Genomic DNA, 22,466 nt, shown 5'->3' with positions numbered 1-22,466 from the left:
ATACTGTCCTCGTCCTGAAAATAATAACAAAAAATTAAGCCACAACACAAAACATCTTCTAGAGGAAAGAAGAAAACTTAGGGAAAATCAGGATCATAACCAAAATGAACTAAGAATTTTGAATAAGACAATTAAAAAGGAAGTTAGAAAAGATCTGAGACGATACAATACGATGGAAATAACTAGAGTAATAGAAGAAAACAAAAGCTTGAAAGTACTCAGACAGAGCATGTCCATTGGAAGAAAAAACGTCCACAAATTAAGAAATGAACAGGGGCAAATCATTGAGGATAGAATTCAAATTATGAATACGATAGAGAGTTTTTATAGACAACTATACAAAGAACAGCAATGTAACCGGAGTGGATCATTACCAAAGATAATCAATCAGGGATCTGAAATTTTACCGGACGTAACACCCAATGAAGTTCGAAGGTCAGTGCAAGAAATGAAAAACAATAAGTCCCCCGGAGGCGATGAAATAGTGGCAGATGCCTTGAAGGTGGCTGGAAAAAGATTATGGCAGGTCCTTGCCAAACTATTCACTAGATGTTTGCAGGAAGCAATAACACCAACCCAGTGGTATAACGCAGAAATTATCATACTTCATAAAAAAGGGGATGCTACCGACCTCAGGAATTACAGGCCCATAAGTCTACTTTCACATATTTATAAACTATTTACAAAAATAATTACGAAACGCCTAGAAAATAAATTGGAATTTTATCAGCCCATAGAACAGGCGGGTTTTAGAAAAGGCTATGGAACAAACGATCACCTACTGGTAATAAAAAATCTTATAGAAAAATGCACTGAATATAATAAACCACTAGCTTTAATATTTGTCGACTATGAAAAGGCATTCGACACCGTAAATCAACAAAAAATGTTGGAAGCCTTGACAGAATGCCGAATTGACTATCGGTATATAAATATAATTAAACATATATACCAAAACGCAACAGCCAGTGTTAGAGTGGGTGATCGTCAAACCCAGAAATTCCCGATACAACGTGGAGTACGCCAGGGGGACACCATATCGCCGAAACTGTTCACTACGCTTTTGGAATATATATGTAAAAGGGCAAAACTGACCGACAAGGGCATAAACATAAACGGAGAAAAGCTTAGCCATCTAAGGTTTGCAGATGATATTGTACTAATAGCTGATAGGATAGATGAGGCCAAAGAACTTTTAAATCAGCTCTACCTTTCCTCGCTAGAAGGGGGATTGAAAATAAATATATCTAAAACCCAGATGATGACAAATCTTGTAGTCAGCGAAGATATATGCGTAGGAACAAGATCCATAGACCAGGTAATGGCCTATAAATACCTAGGTCATGAGATTCGCATAGGAAAAGATAACCAAACCGTTGAGCTTCTCCGTCGTATAAGACTGACTTGGGCAGCCTTCGGCAAGCTGAACCATATTTTCAAATCGTCTGATATACCAATATGCCTTAAAAGAAAAACGTTTAATCAGTGTGTTTTGCCAGTGTTAACTTACGGTGCCGAAACGTTGACCATGACAAGGAGAACAGTTCAAAAGATCCGTGTGTGTCAAAGGGCGATGGAGCGTGCTATGTTGGGCGTTTCACTACGAGACAAGATCCCAAATCGCCAGCTACGACAAAGAACAGGAGTGGCTGATGCAGTAGAGAGAGTAGCAACACTGAAATGGAACTGGGCAGGTCACGTGGCTCGAATGACAGATAATAGATGGACAAAGCGGATACTGGAATGGAGACCAAGAGATGATGCCTACCGAAGCAGAGGTCGTCCACCAACACGTTGGACTGACGATCTAAAACGTTGTCATAGGAATTGGATGCAAGAGGCACAAGATCGAAATAGATGGAAAATTATGAGGGAGATCTATGTCCAGCAGTGGATAAGCGAAGATTGAATGATGATTACTGAATGGGTTCCAGAAGGGTCAAACTGTAAACCACTTACTATTTGAAAGTTTAGGCAACGCTGCGAAAGCGAGTTTGTAAGAAATTGCCGGAGTTGTGGAAAAACAAGCCGTGGATCTTGCACCAGGACAACCTACCTGCTCATAACGCGCTGTCTGTAAAGCGTTATGTAGCCGCTAGAGGCATTCCAGTCCTTGAACACCCACCGTACTCGCCTGATTTAGCACCCTGTAACTTTTTCTGGTTTCCGAAGATTAAGTCTGCCTTAAAAGGAATCCGGTTCGAGTCGATAGAAGAGGTGAAACGAAAAACGGCAACTTGCAGCATTGCTTTGACCAATGGAAAAAACAAATGGAACAGTGTGTGGCGAGGAAAGGGGAATATATTGAATAAGTATTCGATTGTAGAATAATTTTTAAAATAATACTATTTTTCATAAGCAGTCTCGTTTTTAATAGCCAGACCTCGTATATCGACGTACTTATGCTAAAATACAGCAGAGATGATGAAATATGGTGGAAAACTGCTAAATAATTGGATATATAAGATCATAAAGGAGACATGGATAAAAGAACGAATACCAGAAGATTGGAAGGAAGCCATTATTTGCCCATTGCACAAAAAAGGAGACAAAACAGAATGCAGTAATTACAGAGGAGTAGCGTTACTAAATACCGTATATAAAATCCTATCAAAATCCATAAAAGATAAGTTAGAAAAAGAAGTTGAAAATATAATAGGCGAATATCAGTGCGGATTTAGACGAGGGAGAAGCACAACGGACCAAGTATTCATAATCAGAGAATTACAAGCAGAAAGCTATGAACACAACTTACCAACGATAGCGCTATTCATCGACTTCCAGCAAGCATACGATAGAATAAAAAGGAAGGAATTAAAAGAGACCCTTGAGGAACTGGGAGTTAGCAGAAAGTTGCGTAACATGATACATCTTACTTCAGAGAATACAGAAAACAGAGTCAAAGTAAACAATCATGTTTCGGACAAATTTATAGTAAACGAAAGATTAAGGCAGGGCGATCCTTTGTCATCATTACTCTTCAATTTATGTCTAGAAAAAATAATGCGAGAAGCGAAAATCAATAGAGAAGGACTCCTATATCATAAAAGACACCAAGTTTTGGCATTTGCGGATGATATAGTGTTGCTGGCAAAAGGAAAAAAAGAGCTACAGGAGATAGTACAGAGAATAGTACAAGCAGCAAAGAAAATGGGACTTTACATAAATGAAACTAAAACAAAATGTATGCAGTGGACAGATGATCAGTTCAGGGATGGACAAAAGTTTAAAGTAGAAGTAGAAGAAAGATTATCATAGGAATTCGAAATGGTAGAAAGATTTACATACCTAGGTACAATAATATCACGCAAACCTAACATTAAAGAAGAAATACAAGCTAGAATAATGGCAGGCAATAGAAGTGTACATGCTCTTAGTGGAATGTTGAAAAGCAAGTTTTTATCAAGAAAGGCAAAAATACAGTTATACAAAACAACTATACAACCAATAGTAACGTACTGCAGTGAGACATGGACAATGACAAAAAATGAACAAAATTTACTGGAGATATGGGAAAGGAAAATCCTGAGGAAGATATATGGAGGAATAATAAGGGACGGTTTATGGATAAGAAGATCAAATGATGAGTTAAAGAAATTATATAATCAACCTAACATAATAGGAGTAATAAAGGCACAGAGACTAAGATAGCGAGGTCACCTAGAAAGGATGCCGAATACGAGGACTCCAAAAAGGGTACTGAACTACACTATAACTTTAAAAAAGAGAAAAGGAAGGCAAAAAATAGATGGAATCAGGAGGTAGAAAAAGATATGGAAGAAATTGGACTAGAAGGCCAGAAAAGAAAAATGAATAACAAGAAGGAATGGAGAAAAATCACATATCGAGCCAGAGAAGATCTCAGTACATAAAGGAAAGCTAAAATGAAGAAAGAACAAACTTTTTAAGCCATGGGCCTCTAAGGCCTTTAGTGCTATTGTATATATATATATATATATATATATATATATATATATATACATATATATATATATATATAATATATATATATATATATATATATATATATATATATATATATATATATATATGCTAAAATATCTAGAGCATCTTTTCGCTCCGCATTCGAGGAACTCTCCCTTTTTTTTTTGTTGCATCTACAGCCTTTTTATTCATTCTAGTAATTCGATTTTTATCTGCCACGAGTGCATAAGTATAAGACCTTGGTACTGTACTTATTCCAGTTTATACGTAAGTCCTCACTCACCTCACTCATCTCTCCCACTCAACACACTTACTCACCCACCTCAATCACTCGCCGCTTTCACTCTCCTTACTCACTCAACTCATTCAATCACTCACTCACTTATCTCACCTATCTCACTCCCTAGAACTCCATCAATTTTTACTCTGATCACTCTAAAATTTTAACTGGATATTCTTAAAGAATTATACTATCAAAAATTTTATAATTTAAAAAAATGCAAAAAAATACCCTGCTCCCCCTTAACAAACTTCCACCACTCTTTGTGGCTTGATAAATGGATATTTTTATACTATCTCTATTTAGACGAAATCCCGCCATTACAGAGTGATTTTTTAAATAATATCACTTTTTTACTACTAGAGAACTTGAGAACTTTTTACCTTGAACTGATATACAGACAGATATAAGTTTATTAAACGTTATGACATGATTGTGATTATCCTATGCAGAATTTACCAACTACATTAATAAGATAAGGGTACTTGAGCTGATATCATCCTCTTAACCCAAACAAACGATGAATTAATTAGGTATCTATATAGGTCAATACAATTTATCTTAAATTGGTTTGACGTCGTTTTAATTATGCAACAATATTTATGTATATACTGCTCAATTTAATAATTAAAATATAAGCTTCAAATCTACTGTAAAAATATAAAGTTTGTAGACTGTAATATTATGGGAATAAGCGAAATGCGCTGGACAGATACGGGATACCGAGTTATCAAAGATCACAAAATATTTTACTCAGGAAATCTTAAGAACGAACATATAAATGGAGTGGGCCTAATTATGAATAATAAAATCGCCAACTGTGTCAGTCTCTTTGAACTCTTAGTTCAGCTAAACACAACTCCCATAAAAACAAACATTATTCAAGTATACGCTCCTACAGCGGACGCCCCAGAAGAAATCATAGAAGAATTTTACAATGACCTTACTAATATTATCAAAAGGATTCGGAAAAACGAAATAATACTAATAATGGGAGACTTTAATGCCAAAGTTGGCAAAGGACAAAGTGGAAATTTAGTGGGATCCTTTGGTCTAGGAGAACGTAATGAACGCGGAGACCGTTTGATTGAATTTGCAACTGAAGAACAGCTCGTAGTGACAAACACCTTTTATGATCTTCCTCCAAGACGACTATATACGTGGAAATCTCCCCAGGATACTCCAGATCACACAGTACGAAATCAAATAGACTATATTCTTATTAACAAACGATTTAGAAACTCTATAACATCTGTTAAAGCGTACCCGGGATCCGACATAAATTCGGACCACAATCCACTTATCGCCAAAATGAAACTTAGTTTAAAGAAAGTTCAAAGACCAAAAATTATGAAGTACGATATTAACCAACTGAAAAATAAAACAGTAAAGGAAAAGGTACAAAAACGCCTAAAAGAAAAACGTGGGCTCGTACAGAAAAACCACGGGCCCGTACAGAAACAGATAACACAGATGTAGAACTAGAAAATTTGCACAAAGTAAGTCAAGAAATAACAGAGAAATAATTAAAACCTGAAAGAACAAATAAAAAGGAATGGATGACGGAGGAGATTCTATGTATGATGGAAGACAGAAGAAACGCTAAAGATAATAAGAATTACTACAACAACATAAATAACGAAATAAAAAGGGCTATTAAAATAGCAAAAGAAAATTGGTTTAGCTCGAAGTGTACAGAGATAGAGTCATTACAACAAAAACATGATTCATTTAACCTTCATAAAAAGATTAAAGAAGCGGCAGGCTTATATAAACACAAGAACACTGGATTCCTGACAGATAATCAGGGAAACATAGTACTGGAAATAGAGCATAAAAGAGATATTTGGATTAAATACGTGGAAAAAACTTTTGAAGATATACGAAGTAACACTGGTATTACAACAAACACCAATTGCGAATCTGGACCACCATTTACAGTCGAAGAAGTAAAATATGCCATCAAAAGCACCAAAGATGGTAAAGCAGTAGGCCCTGATAATTTTCATTCAGAATTCTTAAAACTTATGGACTATGATGGCATAAAATGGTTGACAAATATATTTAACAGTATATATGATACGGGCGTGGTTCCCCAAGAGTGGTTAGTGTCAACTTTTATAAATCTTCCAAAAAAACCCAATGCGAGAAAGTGCGAAGACTATAGAATTATAAGCCTTATGAGCCATTTACTTAAAACATTTCTAAAGGTCATCCACAAAAGAATATATACAAAATGTGAGGAACAACTAACAAGAACACAATTCGGATTTCGTGATGCTCTGGGAACACAGGAGGCCCTTTTTGCTGTACAGGTGCTATTTCAGAGATGCAGGGATGTGAATTGTGACATATACGTATGCTTTATAGATTACCAGAAGGCATTTGACAGAGTAAAACATGACAAATTAATGACTCTAATGCAAGAAATTGGAATTGACAACAAAGATCTTAGAATTATCAGAAACATTTACTACAATCAAACGGCCAAAATCAAAATAGAAGACCAGTTAACTGATAAAATTGCAATAGAACGTGGAGTACGACAGGGCTGTATTTTGTCTCCATTGTTGTTCAATATTTATTCTGAATGGGTATTTAAGGAAGCTTTAGACGGTTGTGCCGATAATCTGAATGACTTACAGATATTAACAAATCGCATAACAGATGTCAGCAACAGATACGGACTAGCTCTTAACATAAAGAAAACCAAATTTATGACAATTAGTAAAAAACCAATACTAAACGCTCAACTTACAATCAACCAACAGAATATCGAAAGAGTCGAGCAATATACATATCTAGGCACCAATTTAAATAGCCAATGGGACCACTCAACAGAAATTAAACAGCTAATAATAAAAGCAAAAGCAGCATTCGTTAGAATGAGAACTATTTTCAACAGTCGAGACATATCATTAAAAACAAAATGCCGTCTATTGAACTGCTACATATTCACAGTTCTGCTCTACGGAATGGAAGCATGGACACTGATTGTTGCATCTATGAATCGGCTCGAAGCTTTCGAAATGTGGTGTTATAGGCGCATCTTACGTATATCCTGAGTTGACAGAGTTACTAATGTGGAGGTCCTGCGTAGAATGGGGAAAGAATGTGAAATTCTCATGACCGTCAAAACTAAAAAGTTGGAATATCTAGGACATGTAATGAGAAATCAAGAACGTTACGGCCTTCTCCAGCTGATTCTCCAAGGTAAAGTAAATGGTAAGAGAGGACCGGGAAGAAGACGCATTTCCTGGCTTCAAAATTTACGAAAGTGGTATAACACGACTACCACTGAACTGTTCCGCGCTGCAATAAACAAAGTAAAGATAGCCGTGATGATCGCCAACATCCGGAACGGATAGGCACTTTAAGAAGAAGAAGACTGTATCAGGTTGTATAGACTATTTAGTTTTTCTGTATGCCGATCTAACAAGGTCTTTTATAGATAAGACTGATCACTTTTGCATACAAAATGAGAATTCTTGCGAAGTTAATCATCTTTTAAGACATATTTTTTAAGTACTACTACGGAGGTATAATTAGTATGCGTTCTATAGTCTTTTCCACTTTTGCAGAAAAGCCTGAAAATTTCGATTATTTGACTTATCTATCTAAATATACTGAAAACTCAAACGAGTTTTCGCCTCCATTCCTAGGCATATTGCCAATTTAATTTGATGATTGCTTAAGTTTTTCAGTTGGCAGCACCGATCTTTTTTCAGTCGACTGCGCTGTTCAAATACTATTTATCATGTTCAATCCTGGGGCCAGGACTGCATGTGCTGCACATTTAAGAAGGTTTCGCTTAATTATGATGGTAATATCTTTTCCACCAAACTTATGCTTGTAGATATTCTGTAAATATGATGTCTCTGATACCTATGTGAGAACGGGAACTATCAGTGTTCTATACAGCCTTATACAAGTTGTTTGAGCCAGACGTTATCTAAGTACTTTGATAGACCATGATAACACTCATTTGCAATTATGTTCCGCCTTTTTATTTATCCTGGTGTGTAATTATAGGGGTCAACCAATGTTCCTAGATATACGAACTCTTTCTCCGCTTCTAAGTTTTGGTCGTTGAAAAAAAAGATCAGACACTCCAGCGCATCTGAATGACTTAACTTTCTATGTGTTTCAGATGGGTTTATGGTCATTTCGGAAAGGTATTTTATGGCTTTAGGAAATAACAAACAAACCTTTTTGTTACTTCCGATTCAAAAAAAGTGATATTGAAATTGGCTAGTAATTTGCAAAACAAAAGAATATTTCAGTCGTGAATTAAAATAACCTTCGTTTAGTTGTTGAATTATTTTCATTTTATAGGGTAGAGAATATTCTGTTATTGAAAAATTTAATAAACCTATAAACGGCAAATATCTAATGCTTGAAATAATTTTTTATGTGTTGTTCATCAAGAGAAATCTTATCTATTTCTGTTGTGCTTAACCGTTTCTAAGGATCGTGATTTCTCTCATACATTCAACTTTCATTGATTTCTATCTTTAGCGATCCTAAGTTTTTCGCAGAATGAATGGCCCATTGAATATCAGAGTTAGTCAGTCTTTCGAATTGGTGACCGCTCCCTTGTTCTGCTTCTTTAAGGATCGCATGCCAAAGATCTAAAGAATTTAATGTAGACAGTCTTCTTATTCCTCCTCAGCTTTTCTCTTTTCAGAGGTCGCTATCTCTTACTTTTATTCTCCACTAGTTTCTGTCCATAGTGTCTTCTTCATTTAAACCTTTCTCTCTCATGTCATCTGTCGCAGAGTGCTTTCATATTCTCCTCGGTTTTACTCTACCTCTCTTTTACTCAACTTCTAACAGCACCATCCGTCGTCCACATAATTCTCATTTCTATGTCTCACGTACAGGCAGTAGACAGTTATTTTAATATTACTTTAATATTACAAAGGTTAATAAAATCACTAATGAACAAGTGCGAGGTGCAGTTGAAGCAGCGAAGATGTATAACAAACCCATTACTGGAACAGCTTCTAACTCTAATTCATCTACAGAAGTGCAGACAGTTCCAAAACTTGGATTTTTAAGTGTTTATCAACTGCATCCTGAAACGACAACCGAAGACTTGACAATTATCTAAAGGTAAATGCTCCAACTGTCAGTTTCTACTGCAAGAAGATAAAGGTTACCGAGTACCAGGCTAGTTTCAAAGTTTCATATCCATTAGATTACAAAGATGAAGTCTTCAACCCCAGCATATGACCTGAGGGTTCGATGGTCCGCCATTTTAACTTTAAATACAAGAATTTTAACAGCCGCGGTCCCCAACAAAACCAGAAATGATTGTTACAAATAAGTTTGGAGGCAGAACCAATCAACTAGAGATCGTATGTATAAATTCTCAATCTATTATAAACAAAATAAGTCTCATTGAATTATTGCTTGAAACTGAAAGTCCGGATTTGCTGTGTATATCTGAGTCATGGTGTAGTGTCAACAATATAAATTCCCTTTATCTTCCTAATTATCTCTTAGGTTCGTACTATAATCGAAGTGATCATATACATGGTGGTGTACTTATATTTGTAAAGGTTAATTTTAAATTTAATATTTCAAGTTTTCTCACGAACATCTGTCAAGATTTTAACTTTGAGTGTTGTTGTATTAGTTTTAGATGTGACTCAAAAAATTTTTGTTTACTCAATGTGTATCGCTCCCCTAATGGGGATATTGATATTTTTATACATAAATTATATCATGTATTTAATATTTGTTACGTTAAATATGATTGTGTTATTCTTTGTGGTGATATTAACATCGATTATATTAAAGAGTCAAGGGAAAAATCTATATTGAAGGATTTTATGATTGGTTTTGGACTTAACTGTAAAAATACTGAACCAACTAGAATATTTACAAACAAAAACGGTGTAATTTCACGATCGAAACTAGATTATTTTCTTACCAATATTCCTCAATTATACAATGAGGCTGTCGTGAACTACAATTTAGATGATCATCTAGGACTTCATTTTAGTTTAAACATATCTGAGAGTAACAATACTGCTACATCCCAGATAGCTACTTATAGAAACTTATCAAAGAATTGTTTGTCTAATCTTTTGTTGAGTCTTGATTCTGAGAATTTCGAAAATGTTTATACATATTCAAATGATGTAGATGATGCATATAAAGCTTTTTTGAACACTGTCTCTTATCATATTGATACAACATGTCCTTTAATATCAAAACGCATAACTACTAATACCAACAGAAAATGGATCAATACTGAAATTCTTCATCTTAGTAAAAAGCTGAAGGATTTATTTTGGCTAGCAAATGTTAGTGGTAATCCAGATTTAATGTATAACTATAAAATACAAAAGGCCAACTTTATCCGTAAGGTAAAGGATATAAAGAAAGCCTCATATCAAAGTTATCTACATAATCAAAATAATAATAAAAGAAGGAAGGAGATATGGAAAACTGTAAATCGTCAAACTGGTAAAAATAAAAATAATTTTGAGTGGAGCATTACTGACAATAATAAATTATTGATACATCCAGAACACATAACAAACAAATTTGGTGAGTATTTTTGTACATCAGTCTTCTTCTTCTGGTTCCTATCCGTTTCGGATGTTGGAAATCATATTGGCAATCATGACCTTGCTCGCTGCGGCTCGAAACAGCTCCGTTGAGGTTTTCTTAAACCATGTTCTTAAATTACGCAGCCATGATATTCTCCTTCTACCGGGTCCCCGCTTACCTTTGACTTTACCTTGCAATATAGACTGCAGCAGGGAGTAACGGTGCTGATTTCTTATAACGTGTCCCAGATATTGCAATTTTAGGCGTTTTATCGTAAACACAATATCTGGTTCCTTCTTCATTTTTTCTAGAACTTCCTTGTTCGTGATCCTTGCTGTTCATGATATTTTCAGCATTCTTCTATAAAGCCACATCTCAAATGCTTCAAGTTTTTTAATAGTGGTGTCTGTAAGCGTCCATGCCTCCGCCCCGTACAACAACACAGAGAAAACATAGCATCTCAAATGTCTCATCTTTGTATCTAGGGATATGTTGTGTCTTTTGAAGATGGCGCTCATTTTGTTAAAGACCGTTCTTGCCTTTCCTATGCGGCACTTTATTTCCTGTACATTGCTCCACTGTTCGTTTATAATAGTTCCCAGGTAGCAATACTGTTTTACTCGCTCTATCTGCGTCCCATTAATGTATAGATGAGCCCCATTTATATTCTCCTTGCTGATAATCATTTGTTTGGTTTTGTGGGTATTAATGTTTAGTCCGTACTGTTGACTGTACTCGTTTATTCTGTCCATTAGCCTCTGAAGTCCCTCTAAACTATCTGCTATCACCATGGTGTCGTCGGCATATCTAACATTGTTTACTCTTTCACCATTTAGAAGGATGCCTTCGTCTATTCCGTAAAGAGCCTCGTTAAAAATCCTCGTTACATCAGTCAAACGCACATTATTAAAACATTTCAATAACTATACCTTTAACGATTTCACAGCTATGACAATTAACAACACACTCTTTTTTTCTGAGGTCTCACCATTTGATATTGAGAATGTTATATCTTCCTTAAACTATACCAGCTCAGTAGGTATTGATCAAATCCCCACTAAAATAATTAAATACATTTCTTCATATATATATATATCTCCTGTTCTGTCTCACATCATCAACCTATCTATCAAGGATGGCAAGTTTCCAAGTGACCTTAAAACGGGAGTAGTTAGTCCAATTTTCAAAAAGGGAGATCCATGTTTGGTTGATAATTACAGGCCAATCACCGTAACAAGTGTACTCTCTAAGATTATCGAAAAGTGTATTTACAGTAAAATGTTAAATTTTCTGAATAAATATGATATCTTAAATAAATGCCAGCATGGGTTTCTTCCTAATAAATCTACAGAGAGTGCTTCTACTTCATTATTTAATTATATCCACGCTGCTTTGGATCGAAAAAGGTATGTGGGTGCACTCTTTTTTGACTTAACTAAGGCTTTTTGACTCTATTGACATTGAAATTATACTGCATAAATTAGAAGCCCTTGGTTTTCGGGATCATTTCTTGAACTGGTTAAGGTCATACTTACAACATCGTAAATTCCTAGTAAAAGTCGATAATAAGAAGTCATCTGTTTTTAATCTTGATCAAGGTGTACCGCAAGGCTCCATATTGGGACCCTTAATATTTCTTTTATATGTCAATGATTTGATAATTTTTTTAACTGCAGACCATACAGTTCTTTATGCAGATGATTCAACAATTGTAGTTGACGAGTCAACTGAAGTCGAACTCATTTCAAAAATGAAGTTAGTAGCACAGGAATTTACAACCTGGTGTAAAAGGAACTCTTTAATGGTAAATGCAAAGAAAACTATTTGTATGCAGTTCTACTCGCGCTGTAAGCCATCCCATGGTTGTAAAATCACAGTTAGTTCTGAGGAAATACCCTTTAGTGATACAACACTATTTCTTGGTAGCATTCTAGAAAGTAATATGAGATAGGATGAAAATGTCACTAAAGTCTGCAAAACAATGAATAAGGGTTACTATGCGATCCTTCAGTTGAAAACCCTATTTAACACCAATCAATTGATAAGTGTGTATTGGCTTATTCATATATGGCCTATAATGTTGTCTTATGGGGAAACTCTAGAAACTCTTCTAGAGTTTTTATAACTCAAAAGAGAATTCTTAGATTGATATTCAATATTGATAATAGACAATCATGTCGTAAATATTTTATTGAACACAGACTGTTGACTTTTCATGCTTTATATATTTATAAGTGTATTATTCACGTCAAAACTAAATTTCAAAATTTTACCCTCAACTCTGACTTTCATAATTACCCGACAAGACACGGGAGGTTGATAAGCGTGTGTAAACACTCCACAACTCTCTTCGAAACTAGCCCTGATTTTGCAGGATCTAAATTTTACAATTGTTTGCCACTTAATATAAGAAATGAAAATAATATTCAAAAATTCAAAAATAAATTAAAAGCATGCTTGATCCAATTATGCGTTTACAACCTAAATGATTATTTTGACTTAATAAAAGACTACAGGGAATGAGGACCGACGGGTTCAGAGACGCTCTATATCGCATATCTTTTTTTTTATATTTTATTGATTTTGTTTTATGTAGTTGTCCTATATAACTTGTTGATCATGCTTTATGTACTATATGACTTGTCCTATATCACAATGTGATCTGATGGGATTAATAAAGAATATTCTATTCTATTAAGTTGGTTTAAAATATCAAATTGATCGATATTTTAGCAGTATTGAAAAGACGATGTTTTTACTAGTCGAATTTTGGTTGCTTGAGAGAAACACAACTTTGGTTAATTCCGTGATTCTGACTGACTCGGTATAATCAAAAATTATTTTAAATGGTGGACCTCTTTGATATACATTAGTTTTGTTTGAAACATTTTTTAATATACTCCATAGTTTAGCCGTAATCAAAGAAAGCCAGACATTTGCCGCACACTGTATATTTACTGTTGGTAATTTATACCGAGGAGACACGTAAATTTCATTGAAACAACAATTTAAATTTTCTTAGCAACCTTTTGACTATAATACCTGTCATATATTCATTTAATTATTCTATGCTGCTTCAACTCCAACAAATAAAGGGTAGGTACCATAACCAAATTTTTAATGTGTTTTTTGTGAAAATACAGTCTATTATGTATTATTTTCAAAGAAATATCTTAACCCAAAGAAAAAGCTGAAAGCAAAAGTGTGGTTTTTTCCTCCAAATGGGATCTCTCTTGAGTAGTGGTGCTTTTTAAAACTTGACGATAGCTCTAAGGATGGTTTTCTAAGCTAAAAGCGCTCAGCTACTAAATAAATGTTTACACTTATTTTCCATTCTTTAATTTGTCATAAGCGTGTACAAAAACATATCAGTCTTTTCATTCATTCATTTAATAATTGCAGATTGCTGGCTCCAATAAATGCCACACAAGCTAACATAGTCGACTACGCAGGATCCGACATTACAATCTGGAGAAACATTTTACCAACTGCAAGTTTGCTGAATCGAAATGAAAATTACTTTTGGTACCATCACTCTGAAGCGGACACCATGGACGTGTTGGATCCCGCAGCTCTAGATAAAGCCACAGCGTTATGGGCTTCCGTAGCATACGTACTTGCCGATCTGAATAAAGATTTTCCGAGACAAGTACCAAAATTGAATGTAGTGTTACCATCAGTACTGAAGGTTTAGATTTAGTTTAATTTATTTGTATATCATTATATTTTAAAGGCATTCTTTTACTTTATAAAAGTGGTACATTCCCTGTTTTGAAGATATATATTTTGATGTAGTGTGTGTAGTTCATACGATTCATGATAAATCAAACAAAACTACACCAAAGACGAGTTATCCACAGACGGACAATCCATCTGTTTTAAAACTTTCATATGGAATGATACTGTAGCCTTAGCTACATATTTATTAATTTAATTTGCATTTTACTACACAATTATTTTATTTTATTTAAAAAACAGACTTAAAAAATTATCTTTGCAAAATTAATACCTACAATTATTATAGTCGTAACATAATAGTTCGCTGTAATCTTGTAAAACATATAACATTTCTGTATTATCATTATCATTATTTTATTAAATCAAGTGAAGGATAGAGGTCCTCAAAATCTGTTTGAAAATAAAAATTATAAATAACCCACTGAGCGTTTTAAAGCCTCGTTAACGTGTTTCTCCTTTCTGAATGTTGGAGAATAACACGGCTGTCGCTATTTTGAAGGCATATATTCAGAATAGTCGGATCTAGACGTATTGAACCTCTTTCCCAGGTTTTGAAGCCTGAATTCTTCTTGTCCATGGTCCTTGTTTTCCATACATCTTGCTATGAAGGAGTTGCAACAAGCCATGTTGCAAAAAAGCTTGTCAAGGTTGCCAACAAGGCCAAAAATGGACAATGAAAGGCTAAGAAGAAGAAGACGAAGGAGAACCTTCATGTATAAAGACTATTCACTATCGGTTATCTGCGATTCCACTGGTAACCTACAGCTCAGTTCCAATTGAAAGTATTTATCTGAAATTTAAATATTTTTAGCAACAATCTAAAGGCAATATGCTGCTTTTAACCCATTAATACATATATTTTTCTGTTATATTTCTGCTGAATAATTCCTAAGCAAATCTTGGACAAAAGGGAGTTGTCTACAGGATTCAGTTTTAATTTTCTTTCTCTCTGAATGGTATTTTATCACCTCTGACCTATATTATCTGTAGATAGTTGTTATCGGATAATTATTGTCTATAGATTATTGGGATATTTGATTATATTAGGGTTATTATTTTAAGTTACTTGTTGATGAATATTTCTTAATATATACAATTGTTGAGCGACTTTCAGTATATCTTAAAAGCCAATTTAGAGTTATTTTTGTAAGAGACTCACTCACAAGTTTTTGTTTACACAGGTAAAAATTATTTTTTGGTTAAAATCTTGGTAAAATATGATAATTAACACCTTCCAAAGATTTTTTCAAAATTTGCTTTCTTAGGTATATGGAAAAAATAATGTCTACAATTGTAGACATTGGTAGTCAATGAAATAAATTATACTATTTATTGAAAAATTAAAATACAGTAAAATTTAAACAAAATGTAAGTATGTACTATAAAGTAAATTTTTATTTTCCATAAAAATTTACAAAACAGTTGCGATCTTTTTGAAGGCACAAATGCACCTTTCATTTAGTGCAAGTCTATCTAGACTTACATTGCAGCCAACATTCTTGCACCGTCCAGGAAGGGACGCCCAGTATACTCAGGCATATGGTTTATGTTGTCTAATTGTACCGCTGCAAGAAGCCTTACTTAAATCCTAGTTCGACTCAGTTGAACAGAGACGTCATCTTTTCAAGCCCTTTCCACTTTCTTCCTGGAAATATCATTGCCCTGCTTGATGAGCACCTCCCCTATCTCCATTCTGAAGTGCAATAAGTCTAGTGGTTTTTTCGTTAGGCGATTAAGTAATTGGCAATCTTTTCTGAGTGTCACGCAGAGAGACAATACGTAATGATGAGATAAGACAGCGAATGGGGGTTGACGGCTCTCTAACAACAGACATAGAAAGAAAACAGCTGATATGGTATGGACACGTCCAGAGGATGGATAACTCAAGACTCCCAAAAATAATTATGCAATGGATACCAGCCAAACCGCAGAAAGAGAGGAAGACCCAAGAAATCTCGGAGAGAGGGAGTAACGAAGGCGATGAGCCCAAGAGATCTTAGAGAGGGCCAATGGGGTGATAGAGTGTCATGGAAATTAGGCATCGGACAACGTCACAAGACGTTTTAAAACCGATTGATATATACAATCTTTTCTGTACTCTAACCAAGAATTTACAATTGCCATATCCACCACATAAGATATCATTCTCAGTGTCCATTTTTTGGAGCGATTTTTTGTTCAGTATAATGATATAAGGACGTCCGCTTTGTCGACTCTTTTTTATTCCTTCACTATTTGTTAAAATGTAAATGACCTGACGACGGCCCTGTCGTCTTTGGAACGGCGCAAGCATGGCTTGGCGACAGCTTGTCGCTAAGGGAAGATAAGTAAGAAGTTCCGTTACTTCTTAACGGAAAGATGGTGAAACCAAAACCAACCCTCCTCCGGCAAATTCATTCTGTTTCAATTCATCGAAATAACAACATGTAGTATAATATTATAATATTAATATATTTGTAATATTTTTTATTTTCATTATTACAAACAATTAAGTTTTTTCATATTATAACGTTTGCATAGAAGTATTAAATAGTTTCATTTACGGTCTTGTGTTCTTTACTAAAACCACGGGAAGTCCAAATAATATATAGCAACAAGTAACTGGAAGAACTCAAGATTCCATTTTCCACTGAACAGTTTCTTCTTCTTATGGTGCCTATCCGTTACGGATGTTGGACACTAACATAGCTATTCTGACTTTGTTGACTGCTGCCCTGAAAAGTCCGGTAGTGGTTAAGTTAAACCATTTTCGCAGGTTATGCAGCCAGGATATTGTTCTTCGTCCTGGACCTCTTTTCCCATGCACTTTACCTTGAAGTATGGTCCAAAGTAGGTTGTATCGTTGTTCATTGCGCATTATATGGCCCAGGTATTCTAGTTTGCTACGTTTTATGGTTATGACTAGTTCGCGCTCTTTACCCATTCTATGTAGTACTTCTTCGTTGGTAACTCTGTCTATCCAGGAAACCCTCAGCATGCGTCTATAGCACCACATCTTAAATGCTTCGAGTCTCTTCAGTGATGCTTCAGTTAAGGTCCATGATTCCACGCCATATAAAAGAATGGAGAATACGCAGCATTTTAGAAAACGAACTTTTGTTTCCAATTTTATATCGTGGTTGTAAAGATTTTTTTCATTTTGACGAAAGCTGATCTTGCCTTCTCGATCCTTATCTGAACAGTTACAGAACACTATTTGAAGTCGGTTCACTTAAATTCGTTGTTTTACAGTTTTATTCCAACGTTTTACTTTGTCTTGGTCTCCTATTCCTACATAGTTTGAAGCCAATGTTACTAGCTTATTATCCAGCCAGTTGACCAAAACAACTCCACCATTTGATATCACTTCCTCAGAAAATCCCCTCAGGTTCTTTCGAAATTCTTTTTCATTGGTAACAGGAGGTTTAAAAAATCTGTTTAGTCTGATAGTGCCCGTTATATAAAGAGATTTTTGATTCAGGACCTCGATTAAATTGTAAGAAGTAAAATAATTACCACAAAATAATGTGTCTTCGTGGTGCTACATTTTCGGAAAGATGTAAGACTACTGCGGCTCCTTGACTAAATTTTTTAGCTGTAATAGGATTTATTTTCGTTGTTTTTCCTTGATAGATAGTATTATTGTATGTTTAGGCTTTAGGCCCCAAGAATGCAGTTTATTTTTTATATATTGTTTTTTATTTAATTGGCCTTTGACAGGACCCATTTGTTCATCCACGCAAACATAGCTATCTACTTCTAGCTCCTTGCATCTATTTAGTACTGAATTTCAGACTGGTCTCACCTTCCACAGCTTGTCGTTCTGATTTCGGTTTCCCAAATTGTTTCGATATTTGTAGAATCTAGTTATGGACATTGTCTCGTGAAATATGGCCACTTTCAATGATTTATTCCAGTAGATACTTAGACGTGGAAACTTCAAACAACCAATAATTATGTGTAATTCAAATAAAGCTTTCAGCTCTTTCAAATTGGTTGGTGAGAAATGATTGTCATTATTCTAAAGAGCATGAATATTGGTACCATCGACCATTTTTTCAAATAAGTTTTCTCTAAAATATTTCATGAAATAGGCTATTGGATATATTTCAGAAAAGGCCTTTTCTAGCTCTTCAAGAAGTTCATTTTCCGTTAAAAATTTCCTCTTGACATGGTATGCTGAAACAAACAAATTATTTTAAAAAAATTAAACTTTTCTTTAATACAATTGTCTACAATTGGAGACATTATATTTTAGAGACCTCTTATAGTCACTTCAAGAAATACATGAGGATAATATTTATATACATTTAATAATATAATACTTGTACTCCAAATAAAAACATAAAATTGACTGGATGATCAATAATTTTTTATATATTTATGGAATTACGAGAGCTTACTTGATACCTGGATAGAACGTGTAAGACAGTAACCAATATGTAAACAGCTCTTATAAATAATTGATGCTTCTCTATGCTAGAAGTCACCTTAAACTAGGCAATACTTATTACAGAATATCTTTGGATGTATAAAATATCATATAACTGTAAAACGAAGCAAATTGTGGATAAGCCAGATAATTGAAAATTATGTGTACAATTGTAGACGCCATGAGCGAAAGGGTTAAAAGAATGTATCCTAGTAGTGTAGTGTCTCTCACTTTTAATCTCTATATTTTTAACCAGGACCAAAAGGGTAACTAACAGAGGTAGAGTTTACATAAATGTTGATCTTAGCATTTAATCTAAATCTTAGTGTAAATAGTGTTATGTAATCTTACATTTTAAATTTTATTTGTAGTTTTAGCCCAGTTACTTAAACCTAATGATATAATAGTTATTTAATAAAATTTACAAAACATCCGTATACGTTTTTCAATCATTTTCAAGAAAAGAGTAAAGAAGAAATTAAGTAATCGATACTTATAAGGGTACATAAAATAGGTACAGAATAAACAACAGAGTTGACTGTAAAAAACGTAGAACTACAATCGATAGCAGATTTTTAAGTTATCTAAGATATACCTATGACGTAATACACATAAGCAACAACACAGGAACTACTCGATATGCTAAAGGAACGTAAACGAGAATCTAGGAAAATTGGTTTAAAAATGAATTTCCATAAAATAAAAGTGATGAAAAATCAAAAAAATATCTCATAATCCAGTAAAATAAAGCAAAAAATTGGGCAAACCTCGGAATGAAAGATAATAAGCTGAAAATTTGCATACGTCTTTATTTTGATGGTATAAAACTTACCTCAAAAGTCTCATATAATCACGTGTCCGCGATTTAAGATATTAAAGGTCAAAGGTCACGAAAATGAGTTTTCTGCAAATATCTCGTTTCCCTTACACTTTATGACATTTAAGGTAGTAAGAAAAATTGTAGAATGGAAAATTCTCTTCAATTTTTGTCTCAAGTACTTTTATGTACCTTTAACCCTTCTTAAGATAGAGCGCAAAAGTGGGGGACCGCTTACCTGTGTATACGGTAACGCGAAGTCAGCCAGTAGGATTCAATAAATAATAAGTTATATAGTTAATTATTCATTTAAAATACTATTATTATCATTAAATTTTTACTATTTATTATTTAATAAACTATATTTATAGATATTAATTATAAAATATAGATTTTTTATATAATATTTATTTTATTTTTAACAAACATACAATATTAAATAAAATACTTTTCGTCCATATTACTACGAATATTATATCTCGAAATACAAATCTCTTGTACGGCGGTTGCTGTTTCTGCGAAGCTGTAGCAGATGCTCCTTTGTTATATATGACCTAGCCGGTTTTTTTCTAATATGACTTTCTACACACCGTGGCGAATGAGTTTGGGACTTCTATGTATATACGCACAATAGCGGTGGAGGGATATTTCACTTGATGATGGGAATGGTAGGGTAGAGCTATTTCTCCGTGTTAGTATTTCTTTACCGAAAAAAATTTATTTTATTATATTTTTATTTTATTTTTATAAAAATTTATTTCCAATTAAAAGCTGTTAATATCACTACAAAACAAGCCAGAGATGATACTGATGTTCTCATTGTAGAAACAGCTATTGCAGAGTCTGAACATGTAGGAAAAACTTCCGTCATTGTAGGAGAAGATATTGATTTGCTAGTTATCTTGATAGGACGAGCTGAATCACATCAACAAGAATTTTTTTTTAATTGGTAAGGGTAATGCGGAGACAAAATTATATTCATCGAAAAGTTTTGATAAATACCCTCATTCTAAGAAACACATCCTATTTTTACACGCGTTTAGTGGATGTGATACGACTTCTGCGATTTATAGGAAAGGTAAAATATCATTTATTAAAATGTTCGAAAAAAAATCACCATTTACATCAGTCAACTCAACTATTTCAACAAAAAAACTGCTCTGTACAAGAATTATTTGAAAATGAAGTACGTATTTTCTTAGCAGCGTATGATGCTCCAACATCAGAAGACGATATAGACTCTTTTCGATACGCCCAGTTCATCAAATCAACAAGACTCAACAAACCAGTGCAGTTATCAAGTCTTCCACCTTCAAGTGCAGCAGCTCGTCAGCATATCATTCGTGTCTATTATCAGACCCAAATTTGGTTGGGAAATGATTTAGAACCCCAAGAATTCGGCTGGGTAATGCAAAATGAATTTCTGGAACCAATAACAACATTATTACCGCCAGCACCAGAAGAACTGCTGAATACAATATTTTGCAATTGCAAGAAAGGTTGTGGTTCTAATTGCGGATGCAGGAAATCAGGATTGCAATGTACTTTAATTTGTGGGCAGTGTAATGGACAATCATGTCTAAACGCTTCATCAACTTCAGATGATTTCAATGAAGAAAGTGAATATGCACCTGATATTCTTGAATATTTTTATTCTGATACTTTAATAAACGAGAATGATGATGATGAATCCGATATTGAGCAGTCAGAGGAAGAAGAAGAAAAAGAAGACGATAAAGAAAAAAAAATTAATACAAAAATATTAACCATACATAATAAAAGAATATATATTATATTTGTAACTTTAATAAATCGATTATTGGATTAATAAATAAATATATAATTTAAAAAAATAATAAATATGATTTTTTCAGTATTTAATTAAATATAAAAATGATTATTGTTGGATTCTGCACTTGATCTTAATTTATCGTATATAAAGCTGTTAAAAATATCATTAAAGTTCATTTGAAATATTTCATTTAATACTGTATGTTTGTTAAAAATAAAATAAATATTATATAAAAAATATATATTTTATAATTAATATCTATAAATATAGTTTATTAAATAATAAATAATAAACATTTAATGATAATAATAGTATTTTAAGTGAATAATTAACTATATAACTTATTATTTATTGAATCCTACTGGCTGACTTCGCGTTACCGTATACACAGGTAAGCGGTCCCCCACTCTTTGCGCTCTAGGGCGCTTTCTAAAGTGTAAGGGAAACGAGATATTTGCAGAAAACTCATTTTCGTGACCTTTGACCTTAAATATCTTAAGTCGCGGACACGTGATTATATGAGACTTTTGAGGTAAGTTTTATTTTTTTTTATTTTTTTTTTTTACTAAAGACACAGAAGTGTACTTACAGGACCACCAAAATAAAGACGTATGCAAATTTTCAGATTATTATCTTTCATTCCGAGGTTGCATCCTTATTTTACCGGACTATAAATTGACTTACTAACCGGAAAAAAACTCATCCTGTTTATATACCTAGGTCACGATCAAACAGGGCAAACAGAATCAAATCGCAGAGATCAATAGAAGAAGCCGAATAGCTTAAGCAGCGGTAGGAAGTGTTTGTTAAAAAAACAAAAAGTACCAATGTAAAAGTACCAGTGTACCAATAAATTGAAAGAAAAGGGTATTCAATTGCTGTATTCTAATTGTTATAACCTAAAGTTGGGAGAGACTTG

At 33.9% G+C, this 22,466-nt stretch overlaps 1 protein-coding gene across 1 annotated transcript in view; it reads left to right on the top strand.

The window, feature by feature from the left end:
- Positions 1-19,371, top strand: part of LOC140449685 (carboxypeptidase Q-like) — a 44,826-nt gene extending 25,455 nt beyond the window's left edge. The window contains exon 6 of the mRNA XM_072542965.1: positions 14,192-19,371. Within this exon, the coding sequence (XP_072399066.1) occupies positions 14,192-14,483 (292 nt within the window). The 3' untranslated portion in view covers positions 14,484-19,371. The remainder of the gene's footprint in view (positions 1-14,191) is intronic.
- The last annotated feature ends 3,095 nt before the right edge of the window (positions 19,372-22,466 follow it).

Source organism: Diabrotica undecimpunctata, chromosome 9 (assembly GCF_040954645.1).
Source record: "Diabrotica undecimpunctata isolate CICGRU chromosome 9, icDiaUnde3, whole genome shotgun sequence".
NCBI classification, from domain to species: Eukaryota; Metazoa; Arthropoda; class Insecta; order Coleoptera; family Chrysomelidae; genus Diabrotica; species Diabrotica undecimpunctata.
This window is presented reverse-complemented; position numbering and strand designations above follow the sequence as displayed.